This window comes from Xiphophorus hellerii, chromosome 20 (genome assembly GCF_003331165.1).
Source record: "Xiphophorus hellerii strain 12219 chromosome 20, Xiphophorus_hellerii-4.1, whole genome shotgun sequence".
NCBI classification, from domain to species: Eukaryota; Metazoa; Chordata; class Actinopteri; order Cyprinodontiformes; family Poeciliidae; genus Xiphophorus; species Xiphophorus hellerii.
In genome coordinates, this window is record NC_045691.1 from 27231486 (window position 1) to 27251635 (window position 20150).

Here is a 20150-nt window from a genome sequence, read left to right on the forward strand (position 1 = left end):
TGCCAACAAAAGTCTGACTAAAAATGGGAGAAAACAAAGAAATCTTGTGTATTTTGTGAAGAAGCTAAACAGGTTTTGTTGAGAGGGCGTTAACCACTGCAGGAAAAGGCCGTAGTAGTCCAAAATTAGAATTATCTTCTATTTTAAATCTGTTTCATGGGCTGAAACAGTGGACAGCGGTTTAGGGACCATAGCCGCCTTCAAATAAGCTAAAACGCTTATATCTACATAATAGTTCAAACATCACATATACATTAAAGTGCATTAATACGCACAGTGAAAACCGTCTCGGCTCTAACCCTGCAGTTAAGTGACGAAAATAACAAAATGTGGAAGAAGGTCGGGACCTTTGAATTACTAGGATGTTTTCAGTAGATGGGTTACACAACAGCTCACCACATTGTCAACTAATTACAAATATAAGTCCGGATCTGTTAGGGCAACAGTTATGTTTTTATTACTATTTCTATAAAACTCACTGGAGAAAGAATGAAATAAAATAATTCAGTCCGCTGCACACCTGACTTAGAGATATTTTGTCAAGACTCAGCAACTCGGTCACAGAGATGCTGCTGCTGTAGGAGATGGAAATGATGACTGGCTAAAGAGATAACATTTGTCTTTGATTTAAACAAATTCAACTTTTCCTCTGTTTCTCCCCGAGTGCTTAAAGACACTTCTGAAAAAGTTATCTGTTGTTTTCACCCACCAGTGCAGTGTAAATATATGAATAAGTCATCACATTTACCATTGTTATCTAAACTTTCAGCTCTCAAACAAACCAAACATCAACTCTCTGTTATGTCACAACTGTAAAAAGGATGAAATTAGTCATTATTTTGTCATAATGAACAAAATCTTTGAGTTTCAGTCTGTGTTTTCTACTTATAAGGATCTTTGTGGACCTTACAACTTTTTGTTGTTTTTTTATCTTGGATAAATCTACATCTTTTACATGTATTAGGACATTTACTATGAACAGTTATCAAGCATACGATACAGAACTGCAGACATAAATTGTCAGTGGCCACAACGTTACACTAGAAGACATTAGATGTTCTCACCGTCCACGCAGGAGGGTTTGTTGCGCGTCGTTCCGGCCACTTTCCCGGGCAAACAGGAGCATTTGACCGTCTGCGAACGCTCCTCAATGCGGTTCTTGTTGCAGCACCTGTGAGCGGCAATCACCTCACAAGTTCCTCCCTCTGCAGAGACACAAGCAGAAACATAAGCAAGTAAATATGAGAGAAAAAGAGCGATTCTCATTTACAATTTACCAACACATTTCAAAAGCAACTCCCCTAGAAAGCAGCCATAGCGGGAATGAGAGAGGAGCTTGGTAAAACTCAGCTACTACTCATTATATTATGTCAGCTTAACAGCAGTACAATCATCAGGCACTTGCACTGTAAGCATGTGTAACAAATTGGCCCTCAAGGAATCTCAATTATGTCATCAAATTGCCTCTCATTCAGGGCTGGCTGTCCTCACTTCATACCAATCAGCTCATGATGACTCTCGTGAAGAACATCGCACATTTACTGACGTGTCCATTTCTCTATTTTTAATCTGCCTCACATATGTTATCAATATGATCAAACATTTAAAGTCTAACAAAATGTATTCACACCCCAAGAACTTTGACGTTTTGCTTCAGTGAAACTTCGGCAGCTTCGCGGTTTGGACCCTTTTCCTCAAGATTTTGACTTTTTTTTTTTTTCTTCTTTAAGCATCAGAGTTGTCTACGTTGTTTATGCACCATCAGGAATATCTGGTTTTAAAACTCAAATCTACCAAATACATTTGGGACAGGTTTTCAGTGTGGATAAAGTGCAGGTTTACAAATCCAATAACAAGGAGGAAGCCGTTATGTGATTTATTTCTATATGCTAACAAACTTAGAATCCAGAGAAACTTTATCTAGAGAAACTACTTATTACCTTAGGTCAACATTTAAGCCCATCTACTTTAAAGAATCAAACATGGAGAACCAACATCTAGTTTTATCAGATCAAAAATCCAGAGAAACCCCTACTAGTTTATAAACTCTTATTCTTATTAAACATGGGGAACCAACATGTAGTTATATATTTTTATTTTTCTCTTGCTTTTCTTTAGTTACTTTGTTTGTATTTTCTCTAACTCATGAATGTTTAGAATTGATTTGTTACTGAAAATGTGCTACAAAAACAAAATTACTTGACCTTATCCAACAACACGGCTGACATACTCCTGAGAATGTTTGGTCATTTACTTGGATTTTGACAGAGATTGACATAAAATTACAATTCTGAGTTTAAAGTCAGAATTATGAAGAGAAGTCAGAGTTTTATTTCTTTTTCACTTCAGTGGCCCCAGTCCTCTTGCGTACTAAATTACATGCTCCTTTGTGTGGGTCCGTATTATAAAGTTCCCGTAAAATTCTCTGAAATGTGTGATTACCACCTCCAGGCACCAATTTGTCTCCGCATTGAGCACCACTTAGTCATTAAAACTTCGAAAGCCGACCCGTGCCCGAGCAATCTCAGCATCAAAGCACTAAAGCATCAACTCCAAAACCTAGTTGACAGTGAGAGCAAATGTTGCACAATCTGCCCCAGTTTGACAAAGGAGGATGTCAAAAAAATTCAGCCAACGCAGAAGGTGATATGAGAAAATGGCACTAGTGGGTCAAAATAACGGTAGGGAGGATTACCCCAGGGAGGGCGCCTGGGTGATGGAGCTGAGGGACACCCTGAAATGAGTGAGACAGGCTGAGAGAAAGAGCTAAAGGACAAGGTGTGTCTTCCTGCCAGGGACTGGCCATGCCGGTGAGTAATGAGGTAGCCACTGGAAGTGCCCTCTTCACACAATTATAACACATGGGGCTAATGCAGCCAGCAGAGCTGCAGGAGAAAGGCCCTTCATCACTGCTCTCCCCTCTCCTACCGGCCCCAGGAAAAACTCTTTATCTTCTTGTGACAGCCACAGCAACAGACGGCAGCATCCAGCAATTAAAACTGGAGCTCATCCCACGACGAGGCATCAGACAGGAAAAGGAGAGTCTAATATATTCCACTCAATATACCGAGTAGAAAACCGAGAGAAAATAATTTGTGTAGTGCATTATATCAGTTGACAATGCAGCATTTTAAAGAGGGTTTTCTGCTGCAAAAAGGAAGAGGCATTTACTTCTGCTAGCATGAAAATAAGAAAAAGAAACAGTTTGTTTCTCTCTGCCCAGGCGGGTTGTGCAAATATTTAAAATGACTTGGATCACAAATTACGGAACTGAGCACCAGGCAGTCTGGACGAGTTTGGCAACAGTTTTCTTCTTCCATTTTCATCAATGTCTGTCTTGGCAAGACCAAAGTCCAAGTAGTTCCGGATTACAAGACAAACATTTGCAGTCCTGCCGGACCCAGCTGCCGCCCCGTATTAGGATCACTCTCTCTGCCTTCTCGTTAGACGTTTCTGGGCAGGAAGAAGCAGGACATGGAAAACACACACAGGAATGTGCTTTCTGGCCTGCAGAACCCACACATTTCTCTTAGACTTTTTAGAATTTCAATTAAACTAGAAGCAGATGCTCTTCGGCAAACCTCAAACAACTGCTATAATCAAATACGCTGAGAGAGATGCTGCTCCGCAAAGGAAGCTGGTGTGAAATCTGGACAATTTGTGCCGAAAGAACATCTCCCACTGAACAGAACATTGTATGTTGACTGTATGAATGTATGTTACGTATTAATCACACGACTTGCTTCCAAAGATTGATATAGGTCTCTGATTTTGCTAAGTGTGATGTAGGGATTGACGACATGATCACAATATAAGCGTTTCAGTCGATATCGATTATTATTGATTAGTTTTTTGTGACTGCTGACATGTTTACCCACAGTTTTCACTCCACAACATTAATTTTCTATCTATAAGCAGTTATGAGCAAAGGTGACAATATAGTACAGATGGTTGCAAGTTAAAACTCCCGTAGGTTTCTCAGTGGCCCGACCATTATGCCTACCTCTTGGTCCACCACATCACAAATGCGCTCTGTTGGATGAGATCTGGTGACGGGGCGTTTTATCATACAAAAATTTCATCATTCTGAAGAAACCAAGTTCGAGATGATCAGAGCTTCATGAAGTTATGTATTTTTTCCTTTCGGAAGTAGCAGTAAGACGATGGATATGCCGTGGTTACAAAGTGAAGGAAATGGTCAGCAAGGGCAGCACTTGTAGTATTTTGCTACTTCTTGAAGGAAGTTTTTAAGAATCTTTTTTTAACTATACAGACAACTCACTTCCAATGCAAAGACTCGTTTAATAAATTATGTTATTAAAAAGTTCATTTATATGATTAACCGAATGGACAAGGACAGATGTTTGAAAGCCTTTATTTCTGTTAATTATGAGGATTTTCCACTTGAAGCAAATGAAAGCGACATTTAAGATATTAAATCAGAACAAGTCAAACACGAGGGCTTAATGAAAAGAATGTTTACAGTCTTAAAGGTTATTTTCTAAATCTACATACTTCTAATCTGATAAGCGACTCATCAGAAAACATGCTGTAACTTCTTGAATATGACTGCATGCTTCTTCTAACTGATTGATTCTTGTGGGTAAAGTTGGCTTTTTTTTAATCAGGATTGAATCATTTAATAATATTGTATAATTGTAATGTTATTGGTAAATACCTCCCTGCCAGAATCAGCTGCAGTAAATCCACATTGTGCTAATTTCTCTCAGGCCCAGCTGTGCTTCCAACACCCTTAGCAACCTTTAACATTTTGGGGGTTATAAACCCTGGCAGGTGCGGACATCTGCTGCAGCGTGACTCCGACCCGACGGCTGAATATTGCAATGGCCATTCAGAATGTGAACTCATATGATGGCAACAACAATTTCTGCATTTTATATATTGACTCTATTGCATGAACACAGTTTTCTGCTTTGTAGACTGCGACGTGCATGTTGAGCTCCCGTGTTGTGGGTAATGTTTTGCTACGTTTTATTGATGGGGGCGGGAGTGGATCAATACTAAACAATATTAATAACCCACGTCATAAACATCTTTTGTCTGCCTGCTCATGTTATGCAGTAATGCTAAACACAACTTAACATCATGGGCGTGGGTTTACAGCAAACTGATTTGATATAGTTAACCAAATAAACATGGATTTGGTGTGTTGAAGACCTGAGAATGTGATTAATGTGGATGTAACAAACCCCCTAAATTACAGACTTAATGAACAGTCCTAACACACACACACACACACCCGCCCACACACACACCCAAACATGTCAGTGTGTGTATATCAGCGGTGTAAGATCCAGCCAGGTGGACATTAGGTGTGAACCATCTGGTATGTGAAGCAGAGTGCAGGGTAAATTGTTCCATGATTACTTTAGTGAGTCTGTCACAAGAGGCACTTAAACAACAAATGGCCACTTGAACTACACTTAATCCCACTCAGGATCCCGGGAGCCCAGAGCGAGGTAAACTACCTTCTGATTTGTGCATCTCAATGTGTATGTTACGTGTACTTAAGCGTGCGACGCCACGCGATACTTCACAACAGATGTGTTTGGTCTCCCCCTAAAAGTGCATTAGCAATCGTGTGGCACGTTCCAGTGCAGTACTGGGCAAAAACAACTGGAGACATGACCGCATTCCTAATGGATGCAGTGCCTGGAACTTGTCAGGCGGCTAAGAGGGTTAAACTAACTTGCTAAGATGGAGTGGGTGGCTGTGCACTCTAGCCTTTGGTGAGGGAAGGTGAAGGGCATCGATGGGACCATCGGCTGGTCATTTTTCTCCCCACGTCCTGCAGTGACAGCAGTCATTAAACGACTGGATGCGGTGATTACGTTTAAGGAAATCAATGCTTCATTGTTTTCAGCTTAGCCCAATGGCCAATTACGAGGCGGTAATGAGGAAGGTTGTAAAATGTGGAGATAAATATAGGAAGTAGGAATGGAAGGGAAAAAACAAGCTGCGCTTCATCATTAGATGATATTTGGAGACTGTGAGGTTTTGGAATGAGGAGTATTTTAAAAATCCAAATTTGCATATACAATATATTCATTTTCCTTGAACTTTTTCCACATTATGGCCACAGATTTGAATGTGTTTGATTAGGATTTTAGCACAAAGTTAGGAAAACCGAAGGACAAGTCTCTGCAGTTTTCACTTTTTTTTTAAAACAAATGTAAATCTAAATTGTGCTGCTCACTAGGGTTAATTTCCATTTCTCTATCTCCACGCGAAATGCCATGTGCAGGATTTTGTCTGCTAATTTCAACGAGTGTCCACAGCATATTTTTGTGTTCACTTGTTGGAAAACTTTTAAAATGACTTTTGTTTTTTGTTGCAGCGATAGATACATTTTGATTATTTGTGACTGAAGTAGCATAATATTCTGGATATTCTCAAAAATCTTTTGTTGAACCCCCCACCCCCACTCAGTAGTTTATGAACGACTGACTGTCAACACTCAAGTCTCAACAACAGAAACCATGCCACCAGATACAGTAATATACCTGCAATGAGCTGTGCTGTCTTAGCAGCAGTAAAGTAAGATATTTTGTTTATTTTAAATTCTCTTTTTGTTTTAAGTCTGAGATTTAAAGTTAAAATCATGGGGTTTTTTTTACAGGGGCATTGCATAAAAATCCTATACTGGCCAATTCCTCCTTGAGGAAAATAGTCACTAAATCCCTCAGTGCAACTCTAACACAGTATAAAATGATCCATCTTTGAATGACAGAATGCTGCATAGTGATTAATATTTACTGGAAAGACTGATGAAGCCACTGATGATATACGTATATCTATTGTCTGAAAAGACATCACATGTGCAGTGTTTATGCAGGAGGATTCTGTCTGTGATAACATTTTCTGTGGGCTTTTTAATGCTGGTTTTCAATTACCACATTTTGACCTGCAGGGGATTCAAAAGTTAAACGCACCATGTCCCCCCCCCCCCACTTCCGAGAAGAATAAATCCACTTCGAAGAAGAGGAAGGGAAAAAAAAGAAGCGTAAACAGTCTCTCAGCACACTTTCTGCACAACTAGGCTCCAACATCTGTCACGCAGCCTGGAATTACCGCTGTCCTTGATGATGAGGCTCTCAAAGTGATAGAGAAATGCTAACTGCCGGAGAACATCTTTTTTTTTTTTATTTCTCCCGAGAATTTGACATGAGTGCTGGTGATTTTGTGACTGATGGACAAATTACACACCTGAGAGGTTTTAGGAAAGTGAGAAGTAGGTTGTACGCACCAAAAGTGTTTCTGCAAATCATAAAACCCGACATCTGAAACGCCTGGGTGAGATGCGAAGCGTTGTCGCTGTCATAATCATAGTCAGTGGAGGCCGGTTTGCTTGTTTTAAAACTGCAGATAATGTAAGTCAGGTCAGTCAAACTCATTTTCCTTCTGAGCCAAATCAAGATCACGAATGATCTTAAAGGGCCGGCTATCAATACATTTAATAATGTATTGATAAAAAACGTTAAACTGTTAAAATATAAATCAATTCTTAAAATTAAATTATACTGAACATATTTTCAGTCACTCCAAGATTTCACAATTGATTTTTATATCCGCAATAAAAAAGTGTCTGTGGTAGTAATTTAGAAATATTTGCACTTATGTATGAAGGTAAATGCAACTTTTTATTACTCGCCACATTGACATAAAGCTGAGGCAGCTGTTTAGTAGAAATAGAAGGAAGAAATGTTGCCACCTGCAGGTGGGAATAAATAGTCACTTTGACCCCAAAAATGTTTGGCAGATTTTTTGTGAAAAATCTGCAATAAACTCACAATTATGCATTAGCGTGAAAAAGTGTCGGGATTTGTTGATTTTGTGTGAATTTACGTGATAATTCACAAAAATACTGGGGTGACCAATTGGTGCAGTTTGGCAGAAAACAGATACAAACTGCTTCAAATTGATTGATAAAATAATATTTAAGCACACTGTTATTGTGACAGTTCTATTGATGTGTCCCTCCAGACTCCAGAGGGCCACATAAAAAGCCGTGGCGGTCCGGATTTGGCCCCCGGGCCTTGAGTTTGACACGTGATGTAAGTCTAACACACAGCTGCTGACTGTGTTATTTCTGCACCTGTTCTCAAGGTCACAGCAGCATAACAAATTACTCTGTGGTGGCTAAAGGCTTCATAAGCGCAGAAATCAAAGTGGCAATTTTATTTTAGACAAAACAAACTGCATACCGGAAACGACATCCCCACAACTGGGAAAATACAAATAATTTAAAAACTTTATATCTTGGTTTAACTTGAGAAACAAGCACCGTAACATGTGCAGAGTGGCAAAAAGCAGCAATCACAGGCTCACCATCTGCAATCAATTCTACCAGAGCGGCAAAGAAGAAAGCAGCTGCTGACTGGAGTCAAATGAATTTGAGTTTTATACAGAAAGTTCACCGACACGCCATATCCGAGCACTTTAAGGTTTTGCAGACAGCAACGCTCTATGGCGTGAATATTGTTGTTAAGGAAACAGGATGCATGGTTAGATGGTTTTTCTTGTAGAAAAGAAGTCACAGAAAAAACCGAAGGTCAATATTCACTCAGTGGCCATTTTGTAAGAGACACGATTTTAATTGCTTGTCAGCACAATGTGAGCTAAGCATAGAGCAGCACCTCAGTGCATTTGGGGGTCTAGATATTGCAAAGATGACAGTGTGAGCTTGTAAATTACCTCTGCTAAAGGCAAAACGTGTCAAACCTTGAAACAGATGGGCTACAGCAGCAGAAGACCACTTTCCTACTGGCTGAGAAACAGAGGATGCAACTTCCAACCGGATAAGCAAAACTGGTCAACAGCAGTTTGAAGAAACGCAGGTGAGACTTGATTCCTTCTGCAATGTTCAGACGGAGTTTAAAAGTACCATCAATGCTGAACATACCGCAACCAAATTGCTTTCTTCTTTTACTTTAAATTTAAACTACGAATGAACCCCTTTTTTCACTTCCGATACAGACATATGACGTTTAGTATCAGCCGATACCGATCCAGTACAGAGAAAAAGAGCTGAATCGACTTAAAATGTTTTAATTTTTTTTAAAACACAGACATAAATGTACTGAATTACAGTTTTATTTGATGACGCTGCATCAGTACGGCACAATTAAATACCCTGATAGCTTCACAAACCTGGTCCAACATGTAAAAACAACACAGCTTTAAATTGTTCATACTCCAGTGCACTTAGGAGTGTAACAGCCCATGTAAAATAAATAATATAGAAGCAAATTCACAGAAAACAATAGGTTGACTGGCTTTGGTCAAACATGTAGAAAATAAACTGTAACAAAACCTCTTCCAGAAATTACAATTAGGAATTCTAAATATGATGTAAAATAAATAATAATACACGACAACACAAAACATAGAGTTAGAAGATATTTTCCTTTATGGACCAGGCACATTGTCATGACATCTGACCCAGGATTATCTGTCAATATCGGGACAAACAGAGATATTAATATCATATTGATAGATCTCCAGTTTAAATCTATATTTATTATGCAACATAATATTTAAAAGTGTTGGCGGCAACCTTTAGGAAATCTTAGAGTTGAGGTGAAGGTCTGCATTTTCCAGGGAATACAGACAAAGGCTGATACTTACAGTTAATAATAATAACCTTGTCAATCAGGCAAATTAGTAAAATAGGGTGATAGAGACAAGGTTAAAACGTCAATTTTGTAAACAAACTTATTTTATAGCAACTGCTCTCGCACACAGTGGAACGTCACCTCTGCTTCTAAGATAAAAAATGACCACTGACAACAGGAAGTCTAGAAAGAACTATTCCTTTTTAAAATCGTTTATTGGAAATCGACCGCAAATCTCTTAACACTCGCTCACTTTATCTCTCCGCCTTTCTTCGCCGCAACAGTTAACTAATGACTCATTGGTGAGGAAATGGACACAGCAGTCAGGAGAATGTAAAGCTTCTCAAGGACTCGCCACAACAACTTAATCAGCGCACACTCGCTGTTCTCGTCTGCCTGCTGCTGTGCCTGTTTTCCTTCGCCAAGCCGCCAGGTACTACATCTCCATCTCGTCCAGCCTTGCTCACAGTTTCTCCCTGTCCGTGGGCTTGCTGTCGTTCCCCAGTCCCTCTGTGTGACCGACTGCTATCTGCTGCCTAAGAACGGCTCATTTCCGATGTTCATCTCAGGCAGCAGCAGGAGCTGCGATTCCCATCGTCAGGCAAATAGGTGCAGACATATGTAGAGTTACGGAAATGTAAAATTTGACACAGAGATCTTTATTTCTCACGAAGCAGAGCAACAGCTGAAGTTCAAAATTAATGCTGAAAATATTCAGATTTTAAAGACAAATTGAGACTCACAGGCATCAAAATCTCTTCGAAGCGGCACAAAGTTTTTATGAAAAGCTTTTGCATTTTTTTGGTCAACTTTTCTTGCTGTGAAATCATGTATAGTGAACAAAAAAACAAACAAACAAACAAACAAAAAAACACGTCATCCTTTTTTTTTCTAATGTGCAAGTTTCAGTCCATAGTTGAAAATAAAACAAAAGTCCTGTTTGTCCTGATTAGTTTTCTGTTTTTAACATTTAAAGAAACAGAAAAGGGAGGGAATTAACGATCCGCTTCAAGAGGCTTCAAAGTGGCTGCGAGCCAGCTTTCCCTGTGCATATAAGTTTAATGACGTTCGTCGGGATTTAGCTTTCCATTATTTAAACATCAAGTCTGAACTTCGTGAACACTCCCTCGATTACTTAAGATAATGTTTAAACAGCCTTCAAAGCTCTGTCAAGTGGATTCCAAACGAGAGCCTCGCCGCCTGTGCCAGGGAACAACTTTTCAAGTCTTTGGGCAGCAGATGAGGTGTACATATTTCATCAAAAACTACACAACCCACATTTACTGTACGCCTCGAATTCCCCCTCTTTCCTGGCAGTACCAGATTAAAAAAAATAAAAATAAAAAAAACGCATAAAAATTGCAGCTTGTTTTTTTATGCATTCATAATGAAATGTCGCTTCCATGATGATAATAGTGTCTGAATTACAACCCAGAGAGAACATAAAAGACATTTATGTAGATGAGAAAGAATAAAACAAAAGAATAGTCTGCATACTTTTTTGTGTATGATCCAGATTTTTACTATGCTACATTAAGCAGTCAGCCTTGGGACTCGGAAATGAAGTTGAAGTGGAATTCTCAAGAGCTGCTGCTCAGAGGACCTCCTAAAGACGGCTCCAAAAGATCTGTCAAACTGCATAAAACTCCATGCAAGGCTGGGAAAACTTTTCTCTTTTATGAGTCACTGACCAACTTCCAGTCATCTGAATATGTCAGTCAGAATCTGGAAAACCAGATTTTGTTTTGCTGATTTCTACATTTAGCATTTTACAGAAGCAGTCAAATCTCACTCTGAAACAATTTTTTTTGGGGGGGAGGAGGAAGGGGGGAACACAAGATTTTATTTGAATGCAACAGAAAAAAACTTAGTCGCTTGTTGGAGCAAGGCAGACTGAGCAGCATTGCCAATGTCATGCTCTTACAAAAGATGATCATTTGCAGCAACATCATGACAAGCTGCCCAGAGAAAGCAGCAAGTCGTTAAGGTAAGCAGATTTAATATTTAACTAAATATAAATGTTAGACATTTTTTTCTTTTAAGCATATGATGTCCGCTGTCCCAGTGTGTTCATCTTACATACATAAAGATCAATCTATCTATCTATCTATCTTTTTTTATACTGTCGGATGTTGCTGCTGGTGAAAATGACGAGGAAGACGAGGAAGTGGTAGGAGGACGATGATGCGGCGTGGTTTCTAATGACTTACCGTGTGAACAACAAGCATATTCAAGTGCCATTTTAATTTCGTTTCCTATTTAATGGAATTTTGCAATTGTGTTTTTTAGACGTTAATAGGCGTTAATAAATCTAATTATTACTGAAGGGCAACATAATATACAGACTTCATAATCTGCACTCTTTTGGTTGAATGCAGTATTTATTTCCACTTTTACTTTATGTTGTTTAGTTTTTTTTTTCCAAGTGAGTTTTTTGTTAATGGAGACTGAGAATCCATTTTATTTTTGTTTTTGGTTGTTTTGTTTATTTTGTTTATCAGTTCAAGTGTTTAGTGTTCTTTTGAAAATAAACTGTATCTATCTTTGGCAGGAAATAGCATGCATTATTACATCATTTTCAGTGTAAAAAGGTCTTCAAACAATATTATCGTTTATCGCAATAATGTTTGAGACAATTAATCGCTCAGCAAAATTTGCTATCGTGACAGGCCTATATAGACGTTACCACTTTTCCCCTACTACCCTGTAATTGATTCTACTGTACTAGCTTAAGCTAGATCTAGTCCTCTAAATATGCCCATATTAAATTATAGAACTAATAATATGATTAAATTTTTCAAAGTTATTACAATTCAAAGAAATTAGTAGCCTTACAATTTCACTGAACTTGAGGAATAGTTTTCTTTTTATGTAAATCTGTAAGATTTAAATCGATTGTTGAATTGTTTTGATTTGGCCCATGGATGCTGTCACAGCTGGTGGGGGCTGATGTTGTTTATTGAAGTAGATGGAATATGGTTGTTTTGGAGCAACGGAAGGACACATGGACATGAATGCACAAAGGAATGTTCAATGTATGATTGCATGATTTCATGATTTTGACAATTTGTAATAAAACAGACAGAGTTTGGGGAAGAAAACGGCGGTCGTTCTTCGTTCGCTAAAGCTGTTGTTGTTTACAGGCTTCCCACTCGGAAGAAAGGAGAAGAAGAGACAAAACAAAACAAACATCGATTGTTACAACTGTTTCAATACAGCTGAGACATGTAACATAGGTATAAAAAATATTTTTTCTGAGGTAACAGCCTGCGATGTCATCGATGACATCACGTCCGTCCCTGACTGTCACTGATGACATCAGACCGACAAAACGAACGTGATGTCATCGATGACATCGCAGGCTGTTCCTTCAGAAGTGCTTGAATAAGACGACCACGTGGTAATGTGGTAAGGCCTGTGAAGGCCTGGGATCCTTCAAGGACCTGGCCCGTGAAGGCCCTTGCACCGGACGTGGACGCGAGGGCCTGTGAAGGCCAGGGATCCTTCAAGGACCTGGCCTGTGAAGGCCCTTGCACCGGACGTGGACGCGAGGGCCTGTGAAGGCCAGCGATCCTTGAATGACCTGGCCTGTGAAGGCCCTCGCACCGAACGTGGACGCGAGGGTCTGTGAAGGCCAGCGATCCTTGAATGACCTGTGAAGGCCCTCGCACCGCCACGTGGACGCGAGGGCCTGTGAAGGCCAGCGATCCTTGAATGACCTGGCCTGTGAAGGCCCTCGCACCGCCACCTGGATGCGAAGGCATGTGAAGGCCCTGGCCTGTGAAGGCCCTCGCACCAGCACCTGTATGCGAGGGCCTGTGAAGTCGTGTAAAAGTAGTAGAAAAAGTTGAGTACCTTTCTACCGTTTCTACTCTCTGCTCCTTCCATGCGTTGCTCTAGGGTGTCCCTACGCTCTTTCAGGTCTCATACTGATGTTTCCAGTTTTGTTAGAGCCAAATTATAGACAGCGTTTCACCAGGAGACCTAGAGTGAGGAGCCCCGCCCCTTTCCCCCTTGCGCCTCAGACAGAGTTTGGGGAAAAAGATGGCGGTCGTTCTTCGTTCGCTAAAGCTGTTCTTGTTTGCAGGTTAGTAGTGTGAAGCTGGTGGAAACTGTCCCCGCTAAAATGTAAATTTACAAGTTCATTCGGTGCTGATTTCGTAATTACTTGCTAGACGTGTTTAGACGTTCGAGGGAAAAAGAGTGATTTTGTTTCATAATTACGGTTTGTAGCTATAACGGTCGTAAAACAGCCGTTATAGAAGTTTGCTACATGTATCTAAACTTCGATACACTCTCCGACCCAACCTTATTAAGATTTCGGTGGTATCCTGACGGGTTGTGTTATCTTTTGATAGGAAGTGTTAAAGTTACTCTGTTACATGTACCGGAAATCAGTTCTCATCAGTTTCAAACATTTATTATAGACGTAGGCCTGTCGCGATAAACGATAAATCGATTAATCGTACGATAAATTAAAGCTATCGACGTCATTTTAATTATCGGCACTATCGTCTCTTCCGACCTTTTTCTCTTTCAGCTAATGAGACTGAATGAAAAAAAGCTCAACTCCGGTGCTCTCCACTGACTCCTCCCTTCCTCATTTCCTTAGTGTAAAGCCCAGCACGCACTATACGATCTTAGAACTGTCGGCCGATTGTCGGCCCATTTTCAAAACGTGACAGACCACACATTAGCCGACAGAAATCCTTGGTATAACGGTTCGATCGGGTTCGTTCCTGCCGTGTGGTGTCCAACAATGGGCACAAAACAATGGCTACAAGTTCAGTGAACTAATTTTAAAACCAGGCATTAATTAATGCTTTACTACAATCTACCTGCAATGCATGTGGCTAATGTCAGTCCTGACTGAATGAAAATCATTAGAACCTATTTACGTCACGTTAACAAACAGCTGAAAAGTTACCGGGTTTATCAACTGCGGTAGCAATTTCGCTCCAACTCCTCCTCTTGTCATTTCTATATTCTTTGCATGTTGAATAAACATTAATGTTGTTTCCACATATCATCTCCAATGTCCGCTGGACTTCGGGTTGCGCCGTGTCAGCTGTTTGGGACGTAATTTCCCCTCAGAAAACACGGAGGAGAATCCGCGCTTTCTGATTGGCTGCCTGTCACATTCAACAGGCTGCGTTAAGTTCCCAGTCGGGGAAAAAACCCTGATTTAGATCGGAGCGGCAACGAGGATCTACGGTAACACACAACACAATCTTAGAAAGACCAACGTTTTAAGATTGTCGTAAGGGGAAAAATAGGATAAAAAAACCGTGTAGTGTGAACTATTGCATCAGGTAGTCGATGTGCCCATTTTCTCTATTTAAATCTAATTATTACTGAAGGGCAACATAATATACAGACTTCATAATCTGCACTCTTTTGGTTGAATGCAGTATTTATTTCCACTTTTACTTTATGTTGTTTAGTTTTTTTTTTCCAAGTGAGTTTTTTGTTAATGGAGACTGAGAATCCATTTTATTTTTGTTTTTGGTTGTTTTGTTTATTTTGTTTATCAGTTCAAGTGTTTAGTGTTCTTTTGAAAATAAACTGTATCTATCTTTGGCAGGAAATAGCATGCATTATTACATCATTTTCAGTGTAAAAAGGTCTTCAAACAATATTATCGTTTATCGCAATAATGTTTGAGACAATTAATCGCTCAGCAAAATTTGCTATCGTGACAGGCCTATATAGACGTTACCACTTTTCCCCTACTACCCTGTAATTGATTCTACTGTACTAGCTTAAGCTAGATCTAGTCCTCTAAATATGCCCATATTAAATTATAGAACTAATAATATGATTAAATTTTTCAAAGTTATTACAATTCAAAGAAATTAGTAGCCTTACAATTTCACTGAACTTGAGGAATAGTTTTCTTTTTATGTAAATCTGTAAGATTTAAATCGATTGTTGAATTGTTTTGATTTGGCCCATGGATGCTGTCACAGCTGGTGGGGGCTGATGTTGTTTATTGAAGTAGATGGAATATGGTTGTTTTGGAGCAACGGAAGGACACATGGACATGAATGCACAAAGGAATGTTCAATGTATGATTGCATGATTTCATGATTTTGACAATTTGTAATAAAACAGACAGAGTTTGGGGAAGAAAACGGCGGTCGTTCTTCGTTCGCTAAAGCTGTTGTTGTTTACAGGCTTCCCACTCGGAAGAAAGGAGAAGAAGAGACAAAACAAAACAAACATCGATTGTTACAACTGTTTCAATACAGCTGAGACATGTAACATAGGTATAAAAAATATTTTTTCTGAGGTAACAGCCTGCGATGTCATCGATGACATCACGTCCGTCCCTGACTGTCACTGATGACATCAGACCGACAAAACGAACGTGATGTCATCGATGACATCGCAGGCTGTTCCTTCAGAAGTGCTTGAATAAGACGACCACGTGGTAATGTGGTAAGGCCTGTGAAGGCCTGGGATCCTTCAAGGACCTGGCCCGTGAAGGCCCTTGCACCGGACGTGGACGCGAGGGCCTGTGAAGGCCAGGGATCCTTCAAGGACCTGGCCTGTGAAGGCCCTTGCACCGGACGTGGACGCGAGGGCCTGTGAAGGCCAGCGATCCTTGAATGACCTGGCCTGTGAAGGCCCTCGCACCGAACGTGGACGCGAGGGTCTGTGAAGGCCAGCGATCCTTGAATGACCTGTGAAGGCCCTCGCACCGCCACGTGGACGCGAGGGCCTGTGAAGGCCAGCGATCCTTGAATGACCTGGCCTGTGAAGGCCCTCGCACCGCCACCTGGATGCGAAGGCATGTGAAGGCCCTGGCCTGTGAAGGCCCTCGCACCAGCACCTGTATGCGAGGGCCTGTGAAGTCGTGTAAAAGTAGTAGAAAAAGTTGAGTACCTTTCTACCGTTTCTACTCTCTGCTCCTTCCATGCGTTGCTCTAGGGTGTCCCTACGCTCTTTCAGGTCTCATACTGATGTTTCCAGTTTTGTTAGAGCCAAATTATAGACAGCGTTTCACCAGGAGACCTAGAGTGAGGAGCCCCGCCCCTTTCCCCCTTGCGCCTCAGACAGAGTTTGGGGAAAAAGATGGCGGTCGTTCTTCGTTCGCTAAAGCTGTTCTTGTTTGCAGGTTAGTAGTGTGAAGCTGGTGGAAACTGTCCCCGCTAAAATGTAAATTTACAAGTTCATTCGGTGCTGATTTCGTAATTACTTGCTAGACGTGTTTAGACGTTCGAGGGAAAAAGAGTGATTTTGTTTCATAATTACGGTTTGTAGCTATAACGGTCGTAAAACAGCCGTTATAGAAGTTTGCTACATGTATCTAAACTTCGATACACTCTCCGACCCAACCTTATTAAGATTTCGGTGGTATCCTGACGGGTTGTGTTATCTTTTGATAGGAAGTGTTAAAGTTACTCTGTTACATGTACCGGAAATCAGTTCTCATCAGTTTCAAACATTTATTATAGACGTAGGCCTGTCGCGATAAACGATAAATCGATTAATCGTACGATAAATTAAAGCTATCGACGTCATTTTAATTATCGGCACTATCGTCTCTTCCGACCTTTTTCTCTTTCAGCTAATGAGACTGAATGAAAAAAAGCTCAACTCCGGTGCTCTCCACTGACTCCTCCCTTCCTCATTTCCTTAGTGTAAAGCCCAGCACGCACTATACGATCTTAGAACTGTCGGCCGATTGTCGGCCCATTTTCAAAACGTGACAGACCACACATTAGCCGACAGAAATCCTTGGTATAACGGTTCGATCGGGTTCGTTCCTGCCGTGTGGTGTCCAACAATGGGCACAAAACAATGGCTACAAGTTCAGTGAACTAATTTTAAAACCAGGCATTAATTAATGCTTTACTACAATCTACCTGCAATGCATGTGGCTAGTGTCAGCGTAAAGTCCTGACTGAATGAAAATCATTAGAACCTATTTACGTCACGTTAACAAACAGCTGAAAAGTTACCGGGTTTATCAACTGCGGTAGCAATTTCGCTCCAACTCCTCCTCTTGTCATTTCTATATTCTTTGCATGTTGAATAAACATTAATGTTGTTTCCACATATCATCTCCAATGTCCGCTGGACTTCGGGTTGCGCCGTGTCAGCTGTTTGGGACGTAATTTCCCCTCAGAAAACACGGAGGAGAATCCGCGCTTTCTGATTGGCTGCCTGTCACATTCAACAGGCTGCGTTAAGATCCCAGTCGGGGAAAAAACCCTGATTTAGATCGGAGCGGCAACGAGGATCTACCGTAACACACAACACAATCTTAGAAAGACCAACGTTTTAAGATTGTCGTAAGGGGAAAAATAGGATAAAAAAACCGTGTAGTGTGAAATATTGCATCAGGTAGTCGATGTGCCCATTTTCTCTATTTAAATCTAATTATTACTGAAGGGCAACATAATATACAGACTTCATAATCTGCACTCTTTTGGTTGAATGCAGTATTTATTTCCACTTTTACTTTATGTTGTTTAGTTTTTTTTTTCCAAGTGAGTTTTTTGTTAATGGAGACTGAGAATCCATTTTATTTTTGTTTTTGGTTGTTTTGTTTATTTTGTTTATCAGTTCAAGTGTTTAGTGTTCTTTTGAAAATAAACTGTATCTATCTTTGGCAGGAAATAGCATGCATTATTACATCATTTTCAGTGTAAAAAGGTCTTCAAACAATATTATCGTTTATCGCAATAATTTTTGAGACAATTAATCGCTCAGCAAAATTTGCTATCGTGACAGGCCTATATAGACGTTACCACTTTTCCCCTACTACCCTGTAATTGATTCTACTGTACTAGCTTAAGCTAGATCTAGTCCTCTAAATATGCCCATATTAAATTATAGAACTAATAATATGATTAAATTTTTCAAAGTTATTACAATTCAAAGAAATTAGTAGCCTTACAATTTCACTGAACTTGAGGAATAGTTTTCTTTTTATGTAAATCTGTAAGATTTAAATCGATTGTTGAATTGTTTTGATTTGGCCCATGGATGCTGTCACAGCTGGTGGGGGCTGATGTTGTTTATTGAAGTAGATGGAATATGGTTGTTTTGGAGCAACGGAAGGACACATGGACATGAATGCACAAAGGAATGTTCAATGTATGATTGCATGATTTCATGATTTTGACAATTTGTAATAAAACAGACAGAGTTTGGGGAAGAAAACGGCGGTCGTTCTTCGTTCGCTAAAGCTGTTGTTGTTTACAGGCTTCCCACTCGGAAGAAAGGAGAAGAAGAGACAAAACAAAACAAACATCGATTGTTACAACTGTTTCAATACAGCTGAGACATGTAACATAGGTATAAAAAATATTTTTTCTGAGGTAACAGCCTGCGATGTCATCGATGACATCACGTCCGTCCCTGACTGTCACTGATGACATCAGACCGACAAAACGAACGTGATGTCATCGATGACATCGCAGGCTGTTCCTTCAGAAGTGCTTGAATAAGACGACCACGTGGTAATGTGGTAAGGCCTGTGAAGGCCTGGGATCCTTCAAGGACCTGGCCCGTGAAGGCCCTTGCACCGGACGTGGACGCGAGGGCCTGTGAAGGCCAGGGATCCTTCAAGGACCTGGCCTGTGAAGGCCCTTGCACCGGACGTGGACGCGAGGGCCTGTGAAGGCCAGCGATCCTTGAATGACCTGGCCTGTGAAGGCCCTCGCACCGAACGTGGACGCGAGGGTCTGTGAAGGCCAGCGATCCTTGAATGACCTGTGAAGGCCCTCGCACCGCCACGTGGACGCGAGGGCCTGTGAAGGCCAGCGATCCTTGAATGACCTGGCCTGTGAAGGCCCTCGCACCGCCACCTGGATGCGAAGGCATGTGAAGGCCCTGGCCTGTGAAGGCCCTCGCACCAGCACCTGTATGCGAGGGCCTGTGAAGTCGTGTAAAAGTAGTAGAAAAAGTTGAGTACCTTTCTACCGTTTCTACTCTCTGCTCCTTCCATGCGTTGCTCTAGGGTGTCCCTACGCTCTTTCAGGTCTCATACTGATGTTTCCAGTTTTGTTAGAGCCAAATTATAGACAGCGTTTCACCAGGAGACCTAGAGTGAGGAGCCCCGCCCCTTTCCCCCTTGCGCCTCAGACAGAGTTTGGGGAAAAAGATGGCGGTCGTTCTTCGTTCGCTAAAGCTGTTCTTGTTTGCAGGTTAGTAGTGTGAAGCTGGTGGAAACTGTCCCCGCTAAAATGTAAATTTACAAGTTCATTCGGTGCTGATTTCGTAATTACTTGCTAGACGTGTTTAGACGTTCGAGGGAAAAAGAGTGATTTTGTTTCATAATTACGGTTTGTAGCTATAACGGTCGTAAAACAGCCGTTATAGAAGTTTGCTACATGTATCTAAACTTCGATACACTCTCCGACCCAACCTTATTAAGATTTCGGTGGTATCCTGACGGGTTGTGTTATCTTTTGATAGGAAGTGTTAAAGTTACTCTGTTACATGTACCGGAAATCAGTTCTCATCAGTTTCAAACATTTATTATAGACGTAGGCCTGTCGC

At 40.7% G+C, this 20150-nt stretch overlaps 1 protein-coding gene across 4 annotated transcripts in view; it reads right to left on the bottom strand.

The window, feature by feature from the left end:
• Nucleotides 1–20150, bottom strand: part of tafa1b (TAFA chemokine like family member 1b) — a 175970-nt gene that overhangs the window by 23578 nt on the left and 132242 nt on the right. For all 4 annotated transcript variants that reach the window (XM_032548816.1, XM_032548817.1, XM_032548815.1 and 1 more), the window contains one exon: nt 1065–1205. In XM_032548816.1, the coding sequence (XP_032404707.1) occupies nt 1065–1205 (141 nt within the window). The remainder of the gene's footprint in view (nt 1–1064; nt 1206–20150) is intronic.